This window comes from Lipotes vexillifer, unplaced genomic scaffold (genome assembly GCF_000442215.2).
Source record: "Lipotes vexillifer unplaced genomic scaffold, Lipotes_vexillifer_v1.1 scaffold472, whole genome shotgun sequence".
Lineage (NCBI taxonomy): Eukaryota > Metazoa > Chordata > Mammalia > Artiodactyla > Lipotidae > Lipotes > Lipotes vexillifer.
Genome location: NW_006797698.1, coordinates 1,873,582 through 1,896,916, shown reverse-complemented (window position 1 = coordinate 1,896,916; position 23,335 = coordinate 1,873,582). Strand labels below are relative to the sequence as shown.

Genomic DNA, 23,335 nt, shown 5'->3' with positions numbered 1-23,335 from the left:
GAACCTGCTCTGCCTGCAAGGAGTCAGAACCGAGGGCAGGGGCTGTTCTGCCAGACAGCTGGCAGTCAGTCTATGTCTACCTCAGCTTCCAGTACAGTGTGTTATACGTAACTGCTTGATGAATGCAGGCCCACCTCGTTTGATTGCACTTCGCCTTACTGTGCTTCACAGATATTGCAATTTTTACAAATTGAAGGTCTGTGGAAACCCTACGTCAAGCAAGTCTATCAGCACCATTTTTCCAACAGCACCTGCTCACATCCTGTCTCTGTGTCACGATTTCAAACTTTTTCATTATTATTATATTTGTTACAGTGATCTGTGATCTTTGATATTACTACTACGACTCACTGAAGGCTTAGATGATGGCCAACATTTTTTTAGCAATAAGGTATTTTTAAATTAAGGTATGTACATTGTTTTGTTTTATTTATTTATTTATTTATTTGGCCGCACCACATGGCTTGCAGGATCTTAGTTCCCCAACCAGAGACTGAACCTGGGCTCTCAGCAGTGAACGCGCAGAGTCCTAACCACTGGACCGCCAGGGAATTCCGTAGTGTTTTTTTTTCGTTTGGTTTTTTGTTTTTTATTTTTTTGGCCATGCCGCACAGCATGTGGGATCTCAGTTCCCCAACCAGGGATCAAACCCATGCCCCTTGCATTGGAAGCGCGGAGTCTTAACCTCTGGACCGCCAGGGAAGTCCCCACACATTGTTTTTTTTAGACATAATGCTATTGCATACTTACTAAACTACAGTATAGCATAAACATAACTATTAGATGCACTGGAAAACCCCCAAATTCATGTGACTCACTTTATTGATACCACAATATTGATATTTACTTTATTATGGTGGTCTGGAACTGAACCCACAATATCTCCAAGGTATGCCTGTACTTTTTCTTTTCTTTTTTTGTTTTTTTGCGGTACGCGGGCCTCTCACTGTCGTGGCCTCTCCCGTTGCGGGGCACAGGCTCCGGACGTGCAGGCCCAGCAGCCATGGCTCACGGGCCCAGCCGCTCTGCGGCATGTGGGATCCTCCCAGACTGGGGCACGAACCCGTGTCCCCTGCATCGGCAGGCGGACTCCCAACCACTGCGCCACCGGGGAAGCCCTGACTGTACTTTTCAAATGGAAGACAAATTTTTTGTTTTGACTGATGAGAGGAATTTAAAAAGTCTCTTTTCTACACAGTTGAGTTACCAGGCTTCCCACAGCTCTGCTTTGTGCCAATCCCTGTTCTAGATGTTGAGAAGAAGATGTACAGGGAGAAGCTGATGCTCTAGATCAGGAGTTCGTAAACTTTTTCTTAAAGGGCCACATGGTAAATATTTTAGGGTTTACAGCCCAAGTGGCAAAAATCAAAACTATTATGTAGGTATACACATTACCATTTGAAACGTAACCACTTAAAAAATGTAAACCATTCTTAGCCTGGGAGGGGGTGTGGCTTAAAAAGAGGCTGGCCAGATTTGGCCAACTGCCTGTTTCTGTAAATAAAGTTTTATTGGGACACAGCTACACCCATCATTTACAAATTGTCTACAGCTGCTTTCCACTACAATGGCGAAGTTGAACAGCTGTATCAGAGACCATATGGACCACAAAGCTACAAATATTTACTATCTGGATCTTTACAGAAAATGTTTGCCAGTCCTTGGTCTATATCTCTATCTGCTCGGGCAAGAAGATCAAAATTAAGGGAAAGCTATACAGCCAACCCTCTACATCCACAGTTCTGCGTCCACAAATTCAACCACCTGAGGATTAAAAAAAAGAATTCCAGAAAGTTCCAAAATTGGCCACACACTGGCCATTATTTCATAGCATTTACAACGTATTAGGTATTACAAGTAATCTAGAGATGTGCTAGGTTATATGCAGATACTACATACACCATTCTCTATAAGGGACTTGAGCTTCTGTGGATTTTGGTATTCACAGGGGTCCTGGGACCAATCACCAGCAGACACCAAGGCACTACTGTATACCATTTTCTCTTGATCTCTTCCACTTTACAGCATCTATGACCTAAGTCATCTCCTAAGCTTTAAGAGTAAGACTTAGATGGGGCTTCCCTGGTGGCACAGTGGTTGAGAGTCCGCCTGCCGATGCAGGGGACACGGGTTTGTGCCCTGGTCCGGGAGGATCCCACATTCGCGGCTGGGCCTGTGAGCCATGGCCGCTGGGCCTGCGCATCCGGAGCCTGTGCTCCGCAAGGGGAAAGGCCACAGCAGTGAGAGGCCCGCGCACCGCAGAAAAAAAAAAAGTAATAAGACTTAGACCTCACTGTCCTAGCCTACAGCATCCCACAAAACAGACGCAAAAAGTAAGTGAATAGCACTGAATAAATGTTGAAGGGATTCTGGAACAAACTTCATCAGAGAGAATACTGTAGACTTCACAAGCAGCCCCTTTCTATTCATTCCCCAATCAAGGGGACCAGCTGAACTCTAGTGCCTGTCTTGAAGAGTCTCACTTTCTAAAGAAGGTTGGACTGTCTGCCAGAAGTCGCTTTCTTCGGTGTTTATCTTAAGCTTTCCGTACCTCACTACCTGAAGAAGGCCATGTGGCGATACTAACAGGTAAAGGCTGGGGAGCAGTGACCTGCAGCACTAAGCAATTCCAAACTCAGAGAAGAGAGAGGACCCAGTCTTGGGAGAGGGAACAGATGACCCATTAATTATGAAAGCAGAAATGACCCTGGGTTCCTGGTAGTAAGAAATGTTTTGAGAGAGCTGGAAAGAAAACCAGATTTCGTATTTCAGAAGAGTAGCTCCCTGAGGAAGCAGGGTGAAAACCAAAGCTCCCTTATTACTGAGATAGGGATACTATAGCTGGGTTCCCCCTGAGAAATTCTGGTTTCCTAGGGAGAAAGATGAAGAAGAAATTTGTAATGGGAACAGTGGACAATAGTCTCAGAGTGGGATTCAGTTTTCTGTTTCTCCAATTCATCCAGAAAGTACCTACAGAGCTGATGATAGATACTGCTTGACTGTTGTTCCTGAGGACCTAGGGGGAACCCTGTCTACTTTACTTCCTCATGCCTGACTTTACTGCACTAGCTTTCTCTCATAATTCTTATTTTGGAGACAATTCCTACCATTCAACTCTCTCCTCTCAATCATTTTTAACTCTCCCTTTTCTGAATTCCTATCTGTCTGTTGTAACTTGCATTAGTAATTCTCCTCTCCTATTCAAACATTTACCTAGTATCTCTATCTGCAAGGCTGATCAGGCAAAAAAGATATATTACACAAGACATGGTCTCTGCACTCAAAGATCAAGCAATTTAGATGAAGAAACAGAAGGCACAACATAAAAAGGTAACACTGGGGCTTCCCTGGCGGTCCAGTGGTTGGGACTCCACGCTTCCACTGCAGGGGGTGTGGGTTCCATCCCCTGGTTGGGGAACTAGGATCCTACATACCGTGCAGCTCGGCCAAAAAAAAAAAAAAAAGTAACACTATAGATAGTACAGGGGTATAGTGAATGGCAATATTATTGAGGTCAGGTTTGGTTGGGAAAGATGTTACCATCCTGAGCTGGGCCCTGAGAGAAATGTCAAACGTAGCTAGTACAAAAACTGTGGTATTAGAACCTCAGTGTGTAAATGGACAAATGTGGTGACTATTCAAGGGACAACAATAGTCGATGAAGAAGACCTGTTTAGAGTGTTTTCAGGGGGCAAGGAAGACGGCTGGGATAGACTGCCAAGGGCCTGGGATATTCTTTATCACACACTGCCCTGTTTCCCCATCTAGACTGCAAGATATCAGACAGCAGAGCGTGCTTATAGTGCCTCAGTTTCCAGCACAGTGTCTAACACTTGAGAAGTGCTCATAACAGAAAGGCATCTCTCTCCCAGAAAAAACCCATAAAACAACGCATGTGTACATTTCTGTCTTCTTGGTACAGCCACTACCGCTGGGAGGACAAGGGTATTATGTGGTAAGGAGCCTGGCACACTGAACTTCATGTGTAGAAATGGAAATTAAGAAAGGGGCAGGGAACTGACCGTCTTCTCCAAGTCTAGAAGACGGAGCAGCAAGGCAGCACAACCACTCCCATATTTTCTTGCCACTGAGTATGTGAGAACTCTGTGTTCAGTTTCCTTGATCAAGCTCCAACTCTACTGGTTTGGTTCATCATGAAAAGTTTCATGGCACCAGATATATTCTCCAGCGCCCCCAGCATCCGGACTCTGACTCCAGCTGGGGCGTCCTTTACGTCCGAGCAACCATCCCAGGGACCCACCTCTCCCTCAATTCACCTGTGGTCTCTTGGCCATTGGCCTCATTTTTCTCCTCTGCCACCTGTGGCTCTGTGACAGCATCTCCGTTTTCTTCATGTCCTTTTCTGGGCCGCTGTCGTGCTTTGGCAGCTTCCTTCTTTTTGGCTGCCTTCTTCTTGGCCAGGTCGGAAGGCATGGTGATGAACCACAAGGGAACGTTACTGTTCTTTCAGGAAGCCTGAAGGAAGGCAAACATCCCCAGGTTCTAAACTTCCGCAGAATGCCCGGGCCTGGCTCCATCCCTCTCAGGAACTGCCTAGCGAGCCTCTGATCCCAGCTCCGTCCCAGACTAGTCGCTCCCCTCCCAACTCTGTCAGGATCTCTCAAGCCAATTCTGATCCTCGGCCGCTCTTCTAATCTCAACAGCTCTTCCCTCGGGCTTTGTCCACCAATCCCCACGGACTGCCTCACTCTGGAAATGCTCCTCCTTTCGGGGCCTCCAGTTAGGGCCCGGGTGCGGCCCCTCGGCACAGGTCCCGGTCTCCAGTTTCCCCACAACTTGGCGCTCCACGCTCCAGCCGGCCGCCTCACTTTCCCGGGCTTCCTCCTCCTGTTTGCCTCTGGCCGCCTCCCCGTCGTCCCCCTCCACACCAGCTGGCCGTCGGGTCCAGCTTCTTCCCGGGGAGCCCTCGTGCCCCCCCGCCCCGTGAGTCCCCTCGGGGTCTCCTCACTCGCCAACCCGCGAACCTCCCCAGCCCCCGCCCGTCACCGTCTCTCCCTTGGCCCCTTCTTCTCCCGCGCAGCCGCCTCCATCCCAGCCCGGTCCTTCCTCCCTCTTCTCGTCCCCCCTCCCCCTCACCGGCCAGCACCCTCCCCCCTCAGCGCCCCTTCCCCCAACTCACTGGGCCTCGCCGCTCGGCCTCTGTCGCAACAGAGCAGCTCCTTGGGCTCCTCCGCGTGCGGCCGGCTCACTACCCAATCACGGCCGTGTTTTCAGGGGGCAAGGAAGACGGCTGGGATAGACTGCCAAGGGCCTGGGATATTCTTTATCACACACTGCCCTGTTTCCCCATCTAGACTGCAAGATATCAGACAGCAGAGCGTGCTTATAGTGCCTCAGTTTCCAGCACAGTGTCTAACACTTGAGAAGTGCTCATAACAGAAAGGCATCTCTCTCCCAGAAAAAACCCATAAAACAACGCATGTGTACATTTCTGTCTTCTTGGTACAGCCACTACCGCTGGGAGGACAAGGGTATTATGTGGTAAGGAGCCTGGCACACTGAACTTCATGTGTAGAAATGGAAATTAAGAAAGGGGCAGGGAACTGACCGTCTTCTCCAAGTCTAGAAGACGGAGCAGCAAGGCAGCACAACCACTCCCATATTTTCTTGCCACTGAGTATGTGAGAACTCTGTGTTCAGTTTCCTTGATCAAGCTCCAACTCTACTGGTTTGGTTCATCATGAAAAGTTTCATGGCACCAGATATATTCTCCAGCGCCCCCAGCATCCGGACTCTGACTCCAGCTGGGGCGTCCTTTACGTCCGAGCAACCATCCCAGGGACCCACCTCTCCCTCAATTCACCTGTGGTCTCTTGGCCATTGGCCTCATTTTTCTCCTCTGCCACCTGTGGCTCTGTGACAGCATCTCCGTTTTCTTCATGTCCTTTTCTGGGCCGCTGTCGTGCTTTGGCAGCTTCCTTCTTTTTGGCTGCCTTCTTCTTGGCCAGGTCGGAAGGCATGGTGATGAACCACAAGGGAACGTTACTGTTCTTTCAGGAAGCCTGAAGGAAGGCAAACATCCCCAGGTTCTAAACTTCCGCAGAATGCCCGGGCCTGGCTCCATCCCTCTCAGGAACTGCCTAGCGAGCCTCTGATCCCAGCTCCGTCCCAGACTAGTCGCTCCCCTCCCAACTCTGTCAGGATCTCTCAAGCCAATTCTGATCCTCGGCCGCTCTTCTAATCTCAACAGCTCTTCCCTCGGGCTTTGTCCACCAATCCCCACGGACTGCCTCACTCTGGAAATGCTCCTCCTTTCGGGGCCTCCAGTTAGGGCCCGGGTGCGGCCCCTCGGCACAGGTCCCGGTCTCCAGTTTCCCCACAACTTGGCGCTCCACGCTCCAGCCGGCCGCCTCACTTTCCCGGGCTTCCTCCTCCTGTTTGCCTCTGGCCGCCTCCCCGTCGTCCCCCTCCACACCAGCTGGCCGTCGGGTCCAGCTTCTTCCCGGGGAGCCCTCGTGCCCCCCCGCCCCGTGAGTCCCCTCGGGGTCTCCTCACTCGCCACCCCGCGAACCTCCCCAGCCCCCGCCCGTCACCGTCTCTCCCTTGGCCCCTTCTTCTCCCGCGCAGCCGCCTCCATCCCAGCCCGGTCCTTCCTCCCTCTTCTCGTCCCCCCTCCCCCTCACCGGCCAGCACCCTCCCCCCTCAGCGCCCCTTCCCCCAACTCACTGGGCCTCGCCGCTCGGCCTCTGTCGCAACAGAGCAGCTCCTTGGGCTCCTCCGCGTGCGGCCGGCTCACTACCCAATCACGGCCTCGCGCGGCTCTCGTCGCGCCGCCGCGTAGACTCCTGGGAAGTGTCGTCCTCCAGCCGTGGCTGCCGAGCCTGAGACCCTCCTCGAGAACTACCGCGGATTCCAGGGGCCTCGCGGGCCGGCGCGACGTCATCAAAATGCGCGAGGCTGGGGAGATTGGAGTCCAAGAGCCCTCTGCCAGCGGCTCGCTGCGGAAACTGGAAACTGCAAATCCCAGCTGGCTCCTCGGATAAGCGGCTGGACCTCCCAGGCTACCCTACCTCGGGAATAGCTGAGGAATTATGCGGAGATACGGGGTTTATAGGGCCGCCCAACCAGCTCAGACAGCAGGGCGAGCGACTACACTTCCCGGCAGGCATCAGGCAGGAATGGGTCGAAACAATGGGGGAACGAAGAGGAGGGAGGAGGAGGAAGCGTGAGCCGGCTGGTGAGAGGGACGGGAAGACGCTCATCACTACGAAGATGATGCGAAGAACAGAATTCCTTCATGAAAGAAAGGTGGCCTCGTTCCATGAAACTGAGGTTTTAGAGGCTGGTCCAGTGTTAACAAAACTTTAGAAGGTGCGGAACGTTGTTCCTGAACCGTGGCTGCTCAACCTACCCACTCCAGAATTTTTAGGTTTCCATCCAAGCCATGTAAGTTTGATGGAAAGAGCCCTGAAGTAATAAACAAGACTTCTTTTCTGAATTTAGCTTTATCGTCATTTACCAACGTGATCTTGCCCGTTACTTTTCCTTGCCCGTTACTTTTCACTGTCTAAAATCCATCAGACTTCTCATAGCCTACAGTGCAAATACCAAATGTGTAGCCTCAAATACCTCACCAGGCTTCTGACCAGCAGTGCCTCCAGCAGTGACACGTCTGGAGGGAAGCAAAGGAAGCTGTTACTCCCTCTGAGCACATCCTCCAAAAGTAGCCGCCCCTGACCCTTTAAAAAAGTGAGCCCAGGGACCTCCCTGGTGGTCCAGTGGGTAAGACTGCGCTCCAAATGCAGGGGGCCCAGGTTCGCTTTCTGGTCGGGGAACTAGATCCCACACGCATGCGCAACTAAGACCCTGCGCACCCTAAATAAATAAATTTTAAAAAAATTTTTTTTTAAATGTGAGCTCGCTCCACGCCCCCCCCCCCCATAGACCTAGTTTTCCTCCTCAAAGCTGATGCTCCAGTAGACTCTACTTACTTGCATTTCAGAAATAAGCCATGCCATTTTACACCTCAGGCCTTTGAGCATGCCTTTTCCTAGAATACCGTCCATGAATTAAGTGCCTACTCTATGTCCGACTCAGAGCTAGATGCTAGAGTTTCAGTGGTGGTAAGTCATTCCCGGAACTCACGGAGCTTACAATTAAGAATGCCAAAAAATTGTCGCTCACCATCTGGTTCTAGAATAATGAAGTCACTAGCCACTGCAGTCACTGACCTTCCACACACCCTGAAAGGAGTTCAGGGCCGAGATCAGGAATGAGGCACTCTGTGCTCTGAGAAAAACTAGCAGAACAAGCCTTCAGATATTTTCTGGAGAAAATTTTATGAGCCCAATTTCTTGAAACTCCTCATATCTAGAAAAACACTAAAATCATTAACGGAGGTATCTGCTCCTTGTGACTAGCAGTAACCTGCCAAAATGTGTGCTTGATTACGAATAGCCCCCCTTCAGTAAAATCATATAGATACTGACGTCCTCCACCTCTTCAGAGCAGTTTCTCAGAGCTATCTGAGAGGCTGTCCCCTGGCCTATAGTCCTCATTAGGCCCCAAATAAAACTTAACTCACAACTCTCATGTTGTGTTTTTTTTTTTCAGCCGACGAGATGGAAAATTTTAAAAGGACACAGATCATGACATTCAGGTGATAAGTGCCATAGGGGCAAAAGCATTGTTTTAGGTAAAGAGATATATAGACAATAGTCAACTGCCTGCAAAGCCCTTCTTTATGAAACAAGGAAGTTATATATGATTGTGGATCACATAAAATTGCTTATCCAAGCACCTAGCCTCCTGGGAGGTCTACAACATGCCTGCCTCTCCCAACCTCATTAAAATGCATGGTCACAGGCACGTTTCAGGTTACAGAGACCTAAAATTAATTATACTCTTTCATTTATGCCATCACATTTAATCCCCCCAACAGACGCTAAGGTGGGTATTAATAGCATTTTACAGATTGGAAATACAGGCACGGCGCTGTTAATAAAACAACACTGCTGAGAGGAAACATGGCCAGGCTTGAAGCTCAAATCTTCTGGTTCTGGGACTCCAGCTCTGTAAAGTGACTTGGGACGGCAAGGGCTAACCAGTTCCTTCTCTGACTCCACCTATCGCGTCCATTATTTCCCATGAACTGACCGTTGCTGGGCAAAGTCTCCTTCAGCACAGCAAGAGTGGCCTAGAAAAGTAAGAAGTTCTGCCATTCTCATCCAGGGTTTAGGTCTCTTGCAGGGAACAGACCTGGGCATGAAGGGAGAAGAAACGGGGAAATAAGAGGGAGAGAGGTAGGAGAAAAGGACTGGCTAAATATGAACAATTACAGAAGATCAGTGCTGGAAGCAGGAAATGAAGAGTCCAGACTCTTCATTTAAAATATGAAGAAGGGCCCGTGAGCCATGGCCGCTGAGCCAGCGTGTCCGGAGCCTGTGCTCCGCAACGGGAGAGGCCACAACAGTGAGAGGCCCGCGTACCGCAAAAAAAAAAAAAAAAAATCTACAAATAAGAAATGCTGGAGAGGTGTGGAGAAAGGAGAACCCTCCTACACTGCTGGTAGGAATGTAAATTGGTGCAGCCACTATGGAAAACAGTATGGAAGTTCCTTAAAAAACTAAAAATAGAACTACCATATGATCCAGCAATCCCAATCCTGGGCACATATCCAGAAAAGATAACAACTCTAATTTGAAAAGATACATGCACCCCAATGTTCATAGCAGCACTATTTACAATAGCCAAGACATGGAAGCAACCTAAGTGTCCATCGACAGATGAATGGATAAAGAAGATGTGGTATACATATATATATATGAATATTACTCAGCCATAAAAAAAAAGAAATATTGCCATTTGCAGGATAAAGAAGATGGGGTACATATATACAATGGAATACTACTCAGCCATAAAAAAGAATGAAATAATGCCATTTGTAGCAACATGGATGGACCCAGAGATTATCACACTAAGAGAAGTAAGTCAGAAAGACAAATACCATATTATATAATTTATATGTGGAATCTAAAATATGACACAAATGAACTTATCTGTAAAACAGAAACACATTCACAGACATAGAAAACAGACTTGTGGTTGCCAAGGGGGAGGGTCAGCGGGGGAGGCATGGATCGGGAGTTTGGGATTAGCAGATGCAAACCAGTATATAGAGACTGAAAAAACAACAAGGTCCTACTGTATAGCACAGGGAACTATATTCAATCTCCTGTGATAAACCCTAATGAAAAGGAATATGAAAAGAATATATATATATATATATATATATATAACTGAATCACTCTGCTGTACAGCAGAAATTAACACAACACTGTAAATCAACGATGCTTCAATAAAATAAATTTTTTAAAAATATTGCCATTTGCAGCAACATGGATCACCTAGAGATTATCATACTAAATGAAGTCAGACAGAGAAAGACAAATATCATATGCTATCACTTATATGTGGAATAACAAAATGATACAAATGAATTTATTTACAAAACAGAAACAGGCTCACAAACATAGAAAACAAATTTATGGTTACCAAAGGGGAAAGGGGTGGGAGGGATATATTAGGAATTTGGGATACACACCACTGTATATAAAATAGATAAACAACAAGGACCTACTGTAGAGCACAGGGAAATATATTCATTATCTTGTAATAACCTATAATGGGAAAGAATCTGAAAAAGAATATATCTATATCTAAATGAATCACTTTGCTGTACACCTGAAACTAACACAACATTGGAAATCAACTTCACATACTTCAATTAAATAAATAAATACTTTAAAATGTGGCCACCAGAATATTTAAAATTTACATATGCGGCCCACGTTATATTTCTTTCTTTTTTAAATACTTTTATTTATTTATTTATTTATTTGGCTACATCAGGTCTTAATTGTGGCATGCGGGGTCTAGTTCCCTGATAGGGGATCAAACTCGGGCCTCCTGCATTGGGAGCTTGGAGTTTTACCCACTGGACCACCAGGGAAGTCCCTCACATTGTATTTCCATTGGACAATGCTGGTCTGGAACCTGTATCTTTCAACCTCTAGATGAGTGTTTCTACTATGCTTCCCAGAGTCTTCTAACAAGCCATTCATTTACCACCTATTATGTGCCAGTTGCTGAGGGGAGATCAAATTGCTGTCTATCTGAGGATAAGACCAAAACACAGTAAAGGGTAAAGGTGCTGGTGCATTCCATCTCATGTGCCTCCTATATGGGTTCTTGACTCTACCAACCCCAATGTTCCCTTTTAATAACAAACTTTTCAAGGAACACCCCCCTTCCTGTTTTGAAATGAAGTTCGTATGTCACATAACTTAACTACACACATAAATTTCAAAAAATTACAGTGCAATGACAACAGAAAGAAGAAAAGGAAATCCTTTATAATAAAAGAATAATGTTATTTCAGTATGCGAGAAAACATCATTAGTCAGACGCTTGTACCTAATGTAGCACTAGCTTGAATGTGACAGTACAAATGCAGACACAACACTATGAATGGCATTGCTGTGCATGAAACAGTTCTCCAAAATGTTAAGAAGTACATTCCTGGACAAAATGAAAGTACAATGTTCCTTCCATTTTCATGATAGCTCCATTCCTTGAAAATTCAGCACATATTACAACCCTGCAAAATTACTTAATTTTTATATATAAAACACAGGCTCAAGGATTAGATGATTGGAACCTTTTTTTTTTTTTTTTTTTTTTTTTTTTTTTTTTTTTTTTTTTTTTTTTTTTTTTTTTTTTTTTTTTTTTTTTTTTTTTTTTTTTTTTTTTTTTTTTTTTTTTTTTTTTTTTTTTTTTCACTAACAAGATTGTTCAGTAGGACATATTTGAAAGCTACGTAGGACAGGGACTTCCCTGGAGGGTCCAGAGGTTAAGACTCTGGGCTTCCACTGCAGGGGGAGCAGGTTGAATTCCTGATTGGGGAACTAAGACCCTGCATGCCCCACGGCGCAGCTGGAAAAAAAAAACAAAAACAAAAATCAAAGAAAGCTATGTAGGACAGATAATTCTTTCTAGTGTGATACGATCTTGCAAAGTATAAGACATCTAGCATTCTTGCTCCTCCTCTCAACCATCTGACAACAAAATTGCACTTCCAAATTGCTCCCTAGGGATGTGCCGTCCTGGGTGGGAACCCACCATACTTGTTTGAAGGCCCCGCCTGCCTTCCAGCCTCCCTTGACCTGTTTTCCCCTCACTCACCAGGCTTTAGCGGCTTTGGCCTCCCCGGTTCTCTGGGCCAATCTCTTCCTTGTTCAGGGCCTCCTGTGTTCTGCTCTTTGCCTGGAAAACTCTTCACTTTTTGTCTGGGTAATTTACTGAACCTTTGGATCTCAGGATTCCCAAATTCTCAGTCTAATTCTTCCTGTCCTGTTTCTCCACTGGAGTCTACTTTTCTGCAATGGTTCTTATGACAGTTTGTGACTTCCACCTAAATGTATACTTTTTTTGTCAATGTGTCTTTAATGCCTGTCTCCCGCAACTCTCAGCTACCTGAGGGCAGGGACCATGCCCACGCGTCTACCACTCCTTTACGATGATCTGGAACTTAGTAGGCAAACATTTCTGAAATAACTGAGTGGGTGATGGGGTTCGGGAAGCCCATTGGGAACAGTCGTCCAAGGAGGCAGAAGCGCGCTCACTGAGGGAGAGTAATTTTTTCTAGGGCAGAAGGGAGTTGAGGTTGAAGCTTGCGTCACCTTTGGGTCCATGCTGGGTTCACTCGGATTAGCGTCTGCGGAACGCACGCCTGTTGTTGGGGGGCGGGGGGCGGGGGGCAGGCGGGACAACCACGTCACCCCACAGCGGGTACGCGGCGAAAGGAGGGGGCGGGACGACCACAGAGAGGGCGGCGGCGGAGCGAGCGGCCGGATGCGGTCACCATAGAGACGGGGACTGACAGCGAGCGGAAGAGGAAGGAACAGGCCTGCCTGTGAGGTGGCAGCGGCTGCAGCGGCGGAGCTGGCGCCTCGGGCTCTGGGGAAAGAAAGCTATGTAGGACAGATAATTCTTTCTAGTGTGATACGATCTTGCAAAGTATAAGACATCTAGCATTCTTGCTCCTCCTCTCAACCATCTGACAACAAAATTGCACTTCCAAATTGCTCCCTAGGGATGTGCCGTCCTGGGTGGGAACCCACCATACTTGTTTGAAGGCCCCGCCTGCCTTCCAGCCTCCCTTGACCTGTTTTCCCCTCACTCACCAGGCTTTAGCGGCTTTGGCCTCCCCGGTTCTCTGGGCCAATCTCTTCCTTGTTCAGGGCCTCCTGTGTTCTGCTCTTTGCCTGGAAAACTCTTCACTTTTTGTCTGGGTAATTTACTGAACCTTTGGATCTCAGGATTCCCAAATTCTCAGTCTAATTCTTCCTGTCCTGTTTCTCCACTGGAGTCTACTTTTCTGCAATGGTTCTTATGACAGTTTGTGACTTCCACCTAAATGTATACTTTTTTTGTCAATGTGTCTTTAATGCCTGTCTCCCGCAACTCTCAGCTACCTGAGGGCAGGGACCATGCCCACGCGTCTACCACTCCTTTACGATGATCTGGAACTTAGTAGGCAAACATTTCTGAAATAACTGAGTGGGTGATGGGGTTCGGGAAGCCCATTGGGAACAGTCGTCCAAGGAGGCAGAAGCGCGCTCACTGAGGGAGAGTAATTTTTTCTAGGGCAGAAGGGAGTTGAGGTTGAAGCTTGCGTCACCTTTGGGTCCATGCTGGGTTCACTCGGATTAGCGTCTGCGGAACGCACGCCTGTTGTTGGGGGGCGGGGGGCGGGGGGCAGGCGGGACAACCACGTCACCCCACAGCGGGTACGCGGCGAAAGGAGGGGGCGGGACGACCACAGAGAGGGCGGCGGCGGAGCGAGCGGCCGGATGCGGTCACCATAGAGACGGGGACTGACAGCGAGCGGAAGAGGAAGGAACAGGCCTGCCTGTGAGGTGGCAGCGGCTGCAGCGGCGGAGCTGGCGCCTCGGGCTCTGGGGTCTGTTCCCTCTTCCCCGCCCCACCCCTGCAAGGGGCGTCGGGGGCGCCGCTCCGGAGGACAGGAGCACGTCCCAGCTCCACGCCCTCACCCCCACTCCGCGGGACCGGGCTGGCCGCGGCCGCCATACCCCGGCCACCCGTTATCCGCACGCCGCCGCCCCTGGCCCGGCTGCAGGGGACTCCCCCTGTGGGCCTCGGGGTGTCCCTCGTTGTCCTTCGCCCACTGGCGCAGGCAGGGCTTTTGCCCCTGCTGACGGGCCTGAGAACGGAGTCTTTGCCCCCCTCTCCCCGCCGCGACCTCCATTCCCGTCGCCAGAACGAACGGAGTCTCCCTGCCCCTCCTCTCCAGCCCCGTGACGCAGCCAGTTTTATTTCTGTGTGAGACTAACGGCTGACACTCGCTTTGGGCCTTCTTTCTAGGACTAGAGTTGCTTTTGATTGCTGAGAGGTAGACAGGGGCGCCGGGCCTGACAGCGGGCGCACCGGAAGCCAGCCGAGCATCCGTGTGCCTTCTCAGGATCCCTGCGTTGTCGCTAGCTGCTTCTCTTCTCGGTTTGGTTTGGTTTGGTTTGGGTACCCGGGGCTCTGGTAAAACCAAACACCGAATCGCTCTTACGCGGCCGGGGTTACTGTCAGGCAGCACCAGCCTCTCAGCAGCGGGGATTCAGAGAAGAACGCCCAGCAGAGTGGCTCCATCAGCCATTGTGCTCCTCTGAGAGGCTCTTCGTGCTGAGGCACCATATCCTCCGTCCACCTCATTAGGTGGGCAGAACTTCTGTGCGCGGTGCCAGTGGCTCCTGACCACTCCTGACTACCGGGAGGGGTGGGTACCCTGTTTCCTTAACACTCGGGAATAGAGTGGAAAGGCCCTGACCCCATCCCGGCGCTGGCCTTCAGCAGCCAGTCAGCAGCCCTGCAGTAAACTGAGTGAGACATGCCCGCCCCCCAAGGCGCTTCTTGGGAAAGGCCTTTGGAGTTAAGTTCCTCTAGCCGGGGGCTGTTGTGTTGATGGAGCATGTGCTTTTCCCCAAGCCCATCTTTATCGGTTGCTGCCATCTCTTGGCTTAGATCCAGTCTTCAGATGTATATAGTCCTTCTGGGGTTAGGTTTGACAGGATTGAGTTTTATTTCCTCTCGTTTTTACTGGAAGCCTCACCATTAGTGGGTGAAACTGATTCGAATATTTACTATTTGGATTGAGGGTTAGATCCAGCACCTTGACAACAGAAGGCTAGGCAGACATTTCCCGGGGATACTGGGCCTGGAAGCAAACACGCCTTGTTCTCTTGTTGACCTCATTGACCCCAGGTTCCCTTGTTAAAACTGCAGACCTACTCCCATTTACGCACTGATCGATCCTTGAGGCTGTGCCCTCTGGGGCACGCACATGGCAGGGCCCACCGCCATGCGACTGAGCTCAGTGTTGGCTCTGCTGCAACCAGCACTGCCCCTCATCCTAGGGCTGTCTCTGGGGTGCAGCCTGAGCCTCTTGCGGGTTTCCTGGATCCAGGGTGAGGGAGAAGATCCCTGTGTAGTGGCTGTGGGGGAACCAGGAGGGCCACAGAATCTAGACTCAGGAACTCAGCTTGACCAAAGTGATGAAGACTTCAAACCCCGGATTGTCCCCTACTACAGGGATCCCAACAAGCCCTACAAGAAGGTGCTCAGGTGAGAGTTATGTGTGTGCATAGTCCCCAGGCCCCGGTTTAGGGCTGCTCCGAGTCCTTGCCTCCGCCTTCACTGGTGATCATTGTAGAGGCTCCTTGAAGCAATTCTTTCCTTGTTATCCATCAGGGTTTGGTCCAGTTTCTTCCTCCTCCTCAGGTCTGAGAAAGCCTCACCCATTGGTGTTAAATTAGTGGTTGGATGTTCTTCAGCAGGGCAGGAATTGCATCTAACCCATCTCATCCAGCCTTGGTTGACCTCTCCCCAAATCAGTCCCAGTGTCGGCTACTCAGTGGATGCTCACTCCAGTAGCTCATTAATATGGACGAGGAGGTCTCCCTTCTCTTTTCTCAACTCCAACGCACTAATCCCTAGGGGGATGTATATGCTGGACACACTGAGTTCCTAACGACTAGGGAGCTGACCCTTGGCACGCTGGTCTCCCTGCAGGACTCGGTACATCCAGACAGAGCTGGGCTCTCGCGAGCGGTTGCTGGTGGCTGTCCTGACGTCCCGGGCCACGCTGCCCACGCTGGCTGTGGCCGTGAACCGCACGGTGGCTCATCACTTCCCTCGGCTCCTCTACTTCACTGGGCAGCGAGCGGCCCGGCCTCCGGCAGGGATGCAGGTGGTATCCCACGGGGACGAACGGCCAGCCTGGCTCATGTCCGAGACCCTGCGCCATCTTCACACACACTTCGGGGCCGACTATGACTGGTTCTTCGTCATGCAGGATGACACGTATGTGCAGGCCCCCCGCCTGGCAGCCCTGGCTGGCCACCTCAGTATCAACCAAGACCTGTACCTGGGCCGGACGGAGGAGTTCATCGGTGCAGGCGAGCAGGCCCGATACTGCCACGGGGGCTTTGGCTACCTGTTGTCACGGAGCCTCCTGCTTCGATTGTGGCCACATCTGGATGGCTGCCGAGGAGACATCCTCAGTGCTCGTCCTGATGAGTGGCTTGGCCGCTGCCTCATTGACTCTCTGGGCATCGGCTGTGTCTCACAGCACCAGGTGACAGCCCTTTCAAGTTAATCCCAGTCCCCGACAAGTTAGTAGTGACCAAGTGATTGGCCTCGAGGCTGGGTGCTGCTGGCGCTTTCCCAGTGGCACCTTGGGGCTGTCGTCGTGCCTTTTCCAGCCCCGATCACCCCTCTAGCTCTCCCTTGCTCACCTCTGACAGTCTTAGATCCCTAGGGCCTTCAAAAGTGGCATCTTGTCAGGGACCCTCCGAGCAAGCCAGAAAGCTGCCCCTTACCAGTCCTCCCACCTGGCCCCTTGCCTTCCGCCCCTTCCCCGACACTTGAACAGTCACCAATGATCTGGGAGTGTCCTAGAGATGGCCACTCTCCTGGAGGGGTAAGGTAGCCCAGGAACCTCCCTTCTGGTTGGTGAAGAGGGGACGATGCCAGAGGGGCCCCTCCTCCCAGACCAGAGTATTGGGAGTATTTGCTGGCTTTCGGCTTTCATTCTTCTGAGGAACACTGGGGTTCTTTGCTGGGGGTGGGGGCGGGGGCTAGGGCATCCTTAGTTGCCTAGCTAGCACTCTCTTTTCCAAAATCCGTTGGTGAGAGTAAGGCTGAGGTTGAGGGGACACCAGAATGAGCTCCTGTGCCTTCCCCGCTTCTGGCAGTGGCAGTAGTAGGTGTGAATGCTGAGCGTGGTTGAGGGTGGTCAGGCGGGGCAGCCCTCCCTGTGTGGCATTGATTGGTCTCATTGGTCCTCTAGGGGCAGCAGTATCGCTCGTTTGAACTGGCCAAAAATAGGGACCCCGAGAAGGAGGGGAGCTCGGCTTTCCTGAGTGCTTTTGCGGTGCACCCTGTCTCCGAGGGAACCCTCATGTACCGGCTCCACAAGCGCTTCAGTGCTCTGGAGCTGGAACGAGCGTACAGTGAAATAGAACAGCTGCAGGTGAGCATGGGACCGGGGTTGGAGGTCACAGGGAGCTTCAGGCGTCCAGGCTCGTGATGCGTGGGAGGGGAGGCTGGGCGAGGTAGAAGGAGGCTGACCATACCCCGATTTAAAACGACTCCAGGGAGAAGGGGCCCTGGGGGGTCCAGGTCAGTCATAAGATAATCAAAGCTCCTGGCATGACTTGGATGCACTTAAAAGGGTTTGCGGGTGAGCTCTGAGGATCGGGCTTGGCAGAGTGCTTAGATAGAAGAGTGGTTTGTGGGGTTTTTTTGGCGTGGGGCGGGGGTTTGGGGTTTTTGTTTTTTGAGTTTTATATAAGTTAAGTGAATTAATGTTTGTTTTTAACATCTTTATTGGAGTCTAAGAATAGTGTTTTTTTAATTTTTGAATTTTTTGGCCCCCCTGCGCAGCTTGCAGGATCCTAGTTCCCCGAGCAGGGACCAAACCCGTGCCCCCTGCAGTGGAAGCTCGGAGTCTTAACCACCAGGGAAGTCCTGACAGAATAGTTTTAATTCTTCTCCAGCAAGGATGCAAAAACTTAGAAGTCCCTGAACCTCCAGCACCGCCCTTAGACAGTCCAAGGGCAGAAGGTAGAGGAACTCTCTGCTTGACCGTGGGGGTTGTCTGAGGTGGGGTACAGGTGAAAAACAGAGGGCTCTTTGTGAAGAGAGCGCGAGTGCTTTGAGCATGGGAGAGAAAGACTGCCCAGCGTTAGATTTCAGCGTGCTTTAACCTCCAGGAAAGCACATTTCCCACCGCCGCCTCCTCACAGCAGTTGTGAAAGGCGGCTGTGACTCGAATGCCTTGTGCACCTTCCCGATTAAAGAACGTAGCGTACAGGGAATTAAGCCGTGAGCCTCACTGAGTGCTACTGGGGTCAGGCACCGGGACACCGGAGTGGGGTAGGGTCCTGAATGCCTAGCGGGGCACTAACTGGGCGTCTCTCCCACCCAGGCTCAGATCCGGAACCTGACCGCGCTGACCCCTGAGGGGGAGGCAGGCCTGAGCTGGCCCACTGGGCTCCCGGCCCCTTTTACACCCCGCTCTCGTTTTGAGGTGCTGGGCTGGGACTATTTCACAGAGCGGCACACCTTCTCCTGTGCAGACGGGGCCCCCAAGTGCCCACTGCAAGGGGCTAGCAGGGCAGATGTGGGCGACGCCGTGGACACTGCTGTGGAGCAGCTGAATCGGCGCTATCAGCCCCGCCTGCGCTTCCAGAAGCAGCGGCTGCTCAACGGCTACCGGCGCTTTGATCCAGCGCGCGGCATGGAGTACACCCTGGACCTGCTGCTGGAAGCCGTGACGCAGCGCGGGCACCGGCGGGCCCTGGCCCGCAGGGTCAGCCTGCTGCGGCCCCTGAGCCGGGTGGAGATCCTCCCCATGCCCTACGTCACCGAGGCCACCCGCGTGCAGCTGGTGCTGCCGCTGCTGGTGGCCGAAGCCGCTGCGGCCCCTGCGTTCCTGGAGGCCTTTGCGGCCGGCGTCCTGGAGCCGCGAGAGCATGCCTTGCTCACCCTGTTGCTGGTCTACGGGCCGCGGGAAGGGGGCCGAGGGGCCCCGGACCCGTTTCTTGGGGTGAAGGCTGCAGCGGCTGAGTTGGAACGCCGGCACCCTGGGACGAGGCTGGCCTGGCTCGCTGTGCGCGCGGAGGCCCCTTCCCAGGTGCGGCTCCTGGACGTGGTCTCTAAGAAGCACCCCGTGGACACGCTCTTCTTCCTCGCCACTGTGTGGACCAGGCCCGGGCCCGACGTCCTCAACCGCTGCCGCATGAACGCCATCTCCGGCTGGCAGGCCTTCTTTCCGGTCCACTTCCAGGAGTTCAGCCCCGCCCTGGCCCCACAGAGACCCCCCCAAGGGCCCCCGGGGGCCGGCCCCGACGCCCCGGCCCCTCCCGGCGCTGAGCCCGCCCGGGGGGCTCCCGCTGGGGGCAGGTTTGACCGACGGGCCTCCGCAGAGGGCTGCTTCTATAACGCTGACTACCTGGCGGCCCGAGCCCGGCTGGCCGGTGAGCTGGCAGGCCAGGAAGAGGAGGAAGCCCTGGAGGGGCTGGAGGTGATGGACGTTTTCCTCCGGTTCTCAGGGCTCCACCTTTTCCGGGCCGTGGAGCCAGGGCTGGTGCAGAAGTTCTCCGTGCGCGACTGCAGCCCTCGGCTCAGCGAGGAGCTCTACCACCGCTGCCGCCTGAGCACCCTGGAGGGGCTGGGGGGCCGCGCGCAGCTCGCCGTGGCTCTGTTCGAGCAGGAGCAGGCCAATAGCACGTAGCGCGGCCCGGGGCCCCGCGCCCCCACTTAGGGCCCTTCGGCCTTGGCCCTGGCAAGGCGGGGCAACACGGATGGACTGATGGAGGGCTTGTTGCTGTATTTCTGAATAAGAAAATGTCATTAAAAGTGTCTTCTGCCGAACTGTTTTTAGGTCTAGGGAAAATGGAGTAAGAACACTCGGAGGGAGGGGGTGGGGAGTTCCCCAGAGGGACCCACTGCCCTCCCCTGCCTCCTCCCTCCCCAGTTACCAATGACCACACGGCTGTTATCAAGTGAACACCTTTAATCCAGTCCCTGCCTCACCCGAGAGGGGAGGCGAGGTGAGGCGAGGCGAGGCGAGGCGTCTGAGTGATGGCAGAGCCCTAGGGCACAGGGCAGGGCCTGAGGCCCCCAGCGGCGTTTGGTGCTCGCACAGGGCTCCTAGGTGTTGCGCACAACCAGGGACTGCTCCAGCTCCTGCCTGCGCTGCTGGATCTGCAGCAGAGTGAGAGCAGGAGCAGGTTACCTGCTGCTGGTGAGTGACAGGACCCCCCTGCCCTGGAGGGGCATCCGGAGCGGCAGCGGCGGGCGGGGCCCTTCCCACCTTGCAGTAGAAGTAACGGCTGACGGCCTCCTGGGACCAGGGCTGGTGGTAGAACTCAGCCCGGCGCTCCTCCTCGGGGCTGCCTGCCACATCTGTCATCACCTGGGGGGAGCGGTGGGGTCAGCCCCGAGCCCGGGCCCCCGCCAGCCCCTGTGAACAACGTCACTGCCTTCCCGATGTGCTTGTCTTCCATCCAGTGCTCCCTGAGTCCCCTTCACCTTGAGGTCCCGGCTCTGGGAGCGGAGGAGGTCTTGGATGTAGCCTTTGGGGTCTCTGGAGAAGCTTAGCATGAAGTCCCTCTGGATCTTGAGCTGGTTTATGGACTCAATCGTCTCATGGATCTACAGGTAGAAAGACAGAGGCTTTCACCTGGCCGTGCTGATGTGTGAGAGGAAGGGAAACGGGGGGGGGCGGGGGGGGGGGGGGTGGTACGGGGGTGGGGAAGGGGTTCGCTGTTGTGCCTTTGAAGGGCAATCTCTCATCAGGTCCCTGATGCCCAGGCAGTCCCAGGGAAAGGGGGATGGGCGGAGCTCCAAGTAGCGAGGGAAGGGCCACCTCCCCTTCCTCTCTCCATAGGCCCACATTCTTGTCTGTTTTGTCTGTACTTCTGTCACTTTGGGGTTAACGTCCCGCTCCAGCTCTGGGCTCTGGCCCCACCTTACTGTCCAGGGCGCTGATCTCCTGCTGGTTGGCCGTGGACAGGAGGAAGCTGCTCATCTGTCCCTTCAGGGGCTCCTCTACCTCCACGTCAATGTCATAGCACGCCGTCTTCTTCTGGTCCGATGGGTCCACGCTGCCAGGGGAGTCCAACCCTTGGCGTCCATGCTGCCCCCACAGAGGCCAAGGGCGCTGGGGCCCGAAGCAGAGGGGAGGGGCGGTGTGGGGGGGGGAGGCAGAAGGAGGGGCAGGGAGGGCAGGACCACCACAGAGATTCCCTGTTCTGAGGAGCAGCCGGGGGCCTCACCTGATGACATGGTTGATGACAATTGGGTCAGGGGGCAATAGCAGAGCTGTGAGGCGCTGGGGAATCTCAGAAAACTTCAGCCGGGGACAATCAAAGATCTGAAGTGGGAGAGAGAGATCGCTCTTCTGTGCTTGAAAGAGCATAGTTTCCATTCTGAAAAGGCCACGGGAAGCCAGTGCTCACGGGGCTGGGGCCAGGTGGGCTGCGACCAGAGGAGCACTGACTGACGGGAAGGGGTGTGCAGCGCGTGGGTGAGAGCACAGGCCCTGGACCCGGGTCGGCCGGCCCGGGTGTAAGTCCTGCTTCCACCGCTCACTGTGCAACCCTGAGCAACTTACTTAACATCTCATCCTCAGTTTCTTCATCTCTGGAAAGGGGATGGTAATGGTATCTATCTCAAGGGGTTGTTAGAATTAAATGAGTCCGTTACACATAAAGTGCTTGGAACAGTGCTCGGCACGTGGTTAAGTACTCAATAAATATCAACTGTTATTTTTACTACTCAGGTTTATCTGTTGTATTTATTTAAAAATTATTATTAAAAAATATTATTAATAATCTCTAGTTTGGTAGAACTCTTGTCAAATCACTTCCACAGCAATTTGATTCTCCTAACTGCCCGGTGGGCTAGATGGTTCAGGTATTGTTATCACCCTGTTGTAAAGATAAGGAACGAGGCTCAAAATAGCTAAGTAATCTACCCAGAGTCTAGACCCAGGACTAGAATTAGGAACTAGAACTCCTAATTCCAAGTGACAAGAATGTGTTCCCCAAAGCTGTTGGCCTCCTGGGGTTCCAGGTCTTCCTCACCTGGGGTGGCTACGATGGGTGGGCCACTGCACAGAGCTGTGCCATGGCAGAGCCTGGACTAGAACCCTGGTCTCTGGCTCCGAGACCGTTTCTGACGGAGTCGAGAAGGGAGTGGGGGGTGTCACCTTAGTAGGGGCACTTCCCCTACCGGTAACTCTGCCTGCTCCCAGGGGCCCTGGGCTCAGGGGAGAGGGTACCTGCTGGAAATACTTGTCCCCGTTGATGTATTCCTTGTCGTGTGAGTCCTGCAGCCTGTTGGTCTTCACATACTGCCACAGGGCCTGGACGATGGCTGAGCGGCTCTGTGTGTGCAACCCCAGCAGGCGGGCCAGGCGGGGATCCAGTTTGAACTGGGGAGGCTGGGAAAAGGTGACCATGAAAATTAGGTAAAAGAGAGAGAGCGGAAAGAGCTCAGGGCCAGGCGTCTTGGGACTCGGCGGGGATGCGGTGCCTGGGCTTCTCAGAAACGTGCTCTGGAGAGGGCGGGGTAGGGAGGAGAGAACAGGATCTCTCAGGATGTGCACCTTTGAGGCCGAGGCCCGCCCCATCTAGGAGAAAGGGCATGGGGGGCTGAGGGCCTCATGTGGTGTCTGGGGGGTGGGGCACACACCTGGTAGTCCAGCATGAGGAGCAGCGTGCAGCGCACACTCAGGTCCCCCGGCCTCTTCACCTGGAACCCGTCCGTCTCCTGCGTGGTGGGCGTCCGGTGCCACTGTCCAGGGGATAAAAGCCGGCTCACCTCACAGGCCCAACCGAGCTGGTGGGGCTAGAGCCCTGGTGGCGGGGGCTCCCTCATCCAAACCTGTGCAGCTGACGGGACTGCGGTGTGTGGAAGGGGGGCAGGTTCAAGGGCAGAGGGGGTCTGGGTCTTACCTCCACTAGGTGGTTGTCAGGGCCGTAAAGGTCTTTGTCCAGCTCAATGACCAAACTCTTGAAGAAGGAAGAAAACTTCCGCTTCTGCTTGCTGGGCTGTGGGAGAGGAGCGGACCGTGGGGGCGGAACAGGGACCGTCGGGGCAGAATGAGTTGGGAGCGGGGTGTAGGGGGGGCGCTGGTCGGGCAGGGCGGCACAGTCAGAAGCAGGCCTCCGGCCAGATGTCTCTCTAGACCCCCCCCCCCCCCCCCCCCCCCCCGGCCGCCCCCTCCACCCCC

The 23,335-nt window shown here is 52.8% G+C and overlaps 3 protein-coding genes across 6 annotated transcripts in view; 1 reads left to right on the top strand and 2 right to left on the bottom strand.

Moving 5' to 3' along the window:
- Nucleotides 1-6,900, bottom strand: part of ABCF2 (ATP binding cassette subfamily F member 2) — a 22,915-nt gene extending 16,015 nt beyond the window's left edge. Inside the window, exons 1-2 of one of the 3 annotated variants that reach the window (XM_007469816.1) lie at nt 6,688-6,900; nt 5,825-6,023 (exon numbers count right to left, since the gene is read on the bottom strand). In XM_007469816.1, the coding sequence (XP_007469878.1) occupies nt 5,825-5,981 (157 nt within the window). In that variant the 5' untranslated portion in view covers nt 5,982-6,023; nt 6,688-6,900. Of the gene's footprint in view, nt 1-4,277; nt 4,477-5,824; nt 6,024-6,687 lie in introns of those variants that run through there. The other 2 variants (XM_007469817.1, XM_007469815.1) reach the window with 2 other exon arrangements.
- Nucleotides 6,901-15,098: 8,198 nt separating this feature from the next.
- CHPF2 (chondroitin polymerizing factor 2) lies at nt 15,099-19,973 on the top strand. The gene is made up of 4 exons (XM_007469814.1): nt 15,099-15,654; nt 16,102-16,666; nt 17,381-17,563; nt 18,521-19,973. The coding sequence occupies exons 1-4, from the start codon at nt 15,374-15,376 to the stop codon at nt 19,826-19,828; spliced, it is 2,337 nt and encodes a 778-aa protein (XP_007469876.1). The 5' UTR covers nt 15,099-15,373; the 3' UTR covers nt 19,829-19,973.
- Nucleotides 19,974-20,247: 274 nt separating this feature from the next.
- SMARCD3 (SWI/SNF related BAF chromatin remodeling complex subunit D3) overlaps nt 20,248-23,335 on the bottom strand; it is a 9,754-nt gene continuing 6,666 nt past the window's right edge. The window contains exons 6-13 of one of the 2 annotated variants that reach the window (XM_007469812.1): nt 23,058-23,153; nt 22,795-22,896; nt 22,382-22,543; nt 21,375-21,472; nt 21,068-21,203; nt 20,629-20,751; nt 20,411-20,512; nt 20,248-20,301 (exon numbers count right to left, since the gene is read on the bottom strand). In XM_007469812.1, coding sequence (XP_007469874.1) covers nt 20,248-20,301; nt 20,411-20,512; nt 20,629-20,751; nt 21,068-21,203; nt 21,375-21,472; nt 22,382-22,543; nt 22,795-22,896; nt 23,058-23,153 — 873 coding nt within the window. The remainder of the gene's footprint in view (nt 20,302-20,410; nt 20,513-20,628; nt 20,752-21,067; nt 21,204-21,374; nt 21,473-22,381; nt 22,544-22,794; nt 22,897-23,057; nt 23,154-23,335) is intronic. The other variant, XM_007469813.1, reaches the window with a different exon arrangement.

What these genes read in the sequence shown, in the direction of transcription:
- CHPF2 (XM_007469814.1), top strand. Translation starts at nt 15,374, where the DNA reads ATGGCAGGGCCCACCGCCATGCGACTGAGCTCAGTGTTGGCTCTGCTG. An exon ending in CCCTACAAGAAGGTGCTCAG is followed by an intron (nt 15,655 to 16,101) that starts GTGAGAGTTATG and finishes GTCTCCCTGCAG; the next exon opens with GACTCGGTACATCCAGACAG. An exon ending in GCTGTGTCTCACAGCACCAG is followed by an intron (nt 16,667 to 17,380) that starts GTGACAGCCCTT and finishes TTGGTCCTCTAG; the next exon opens with GGGCAGCAGTATCGCTCGTT.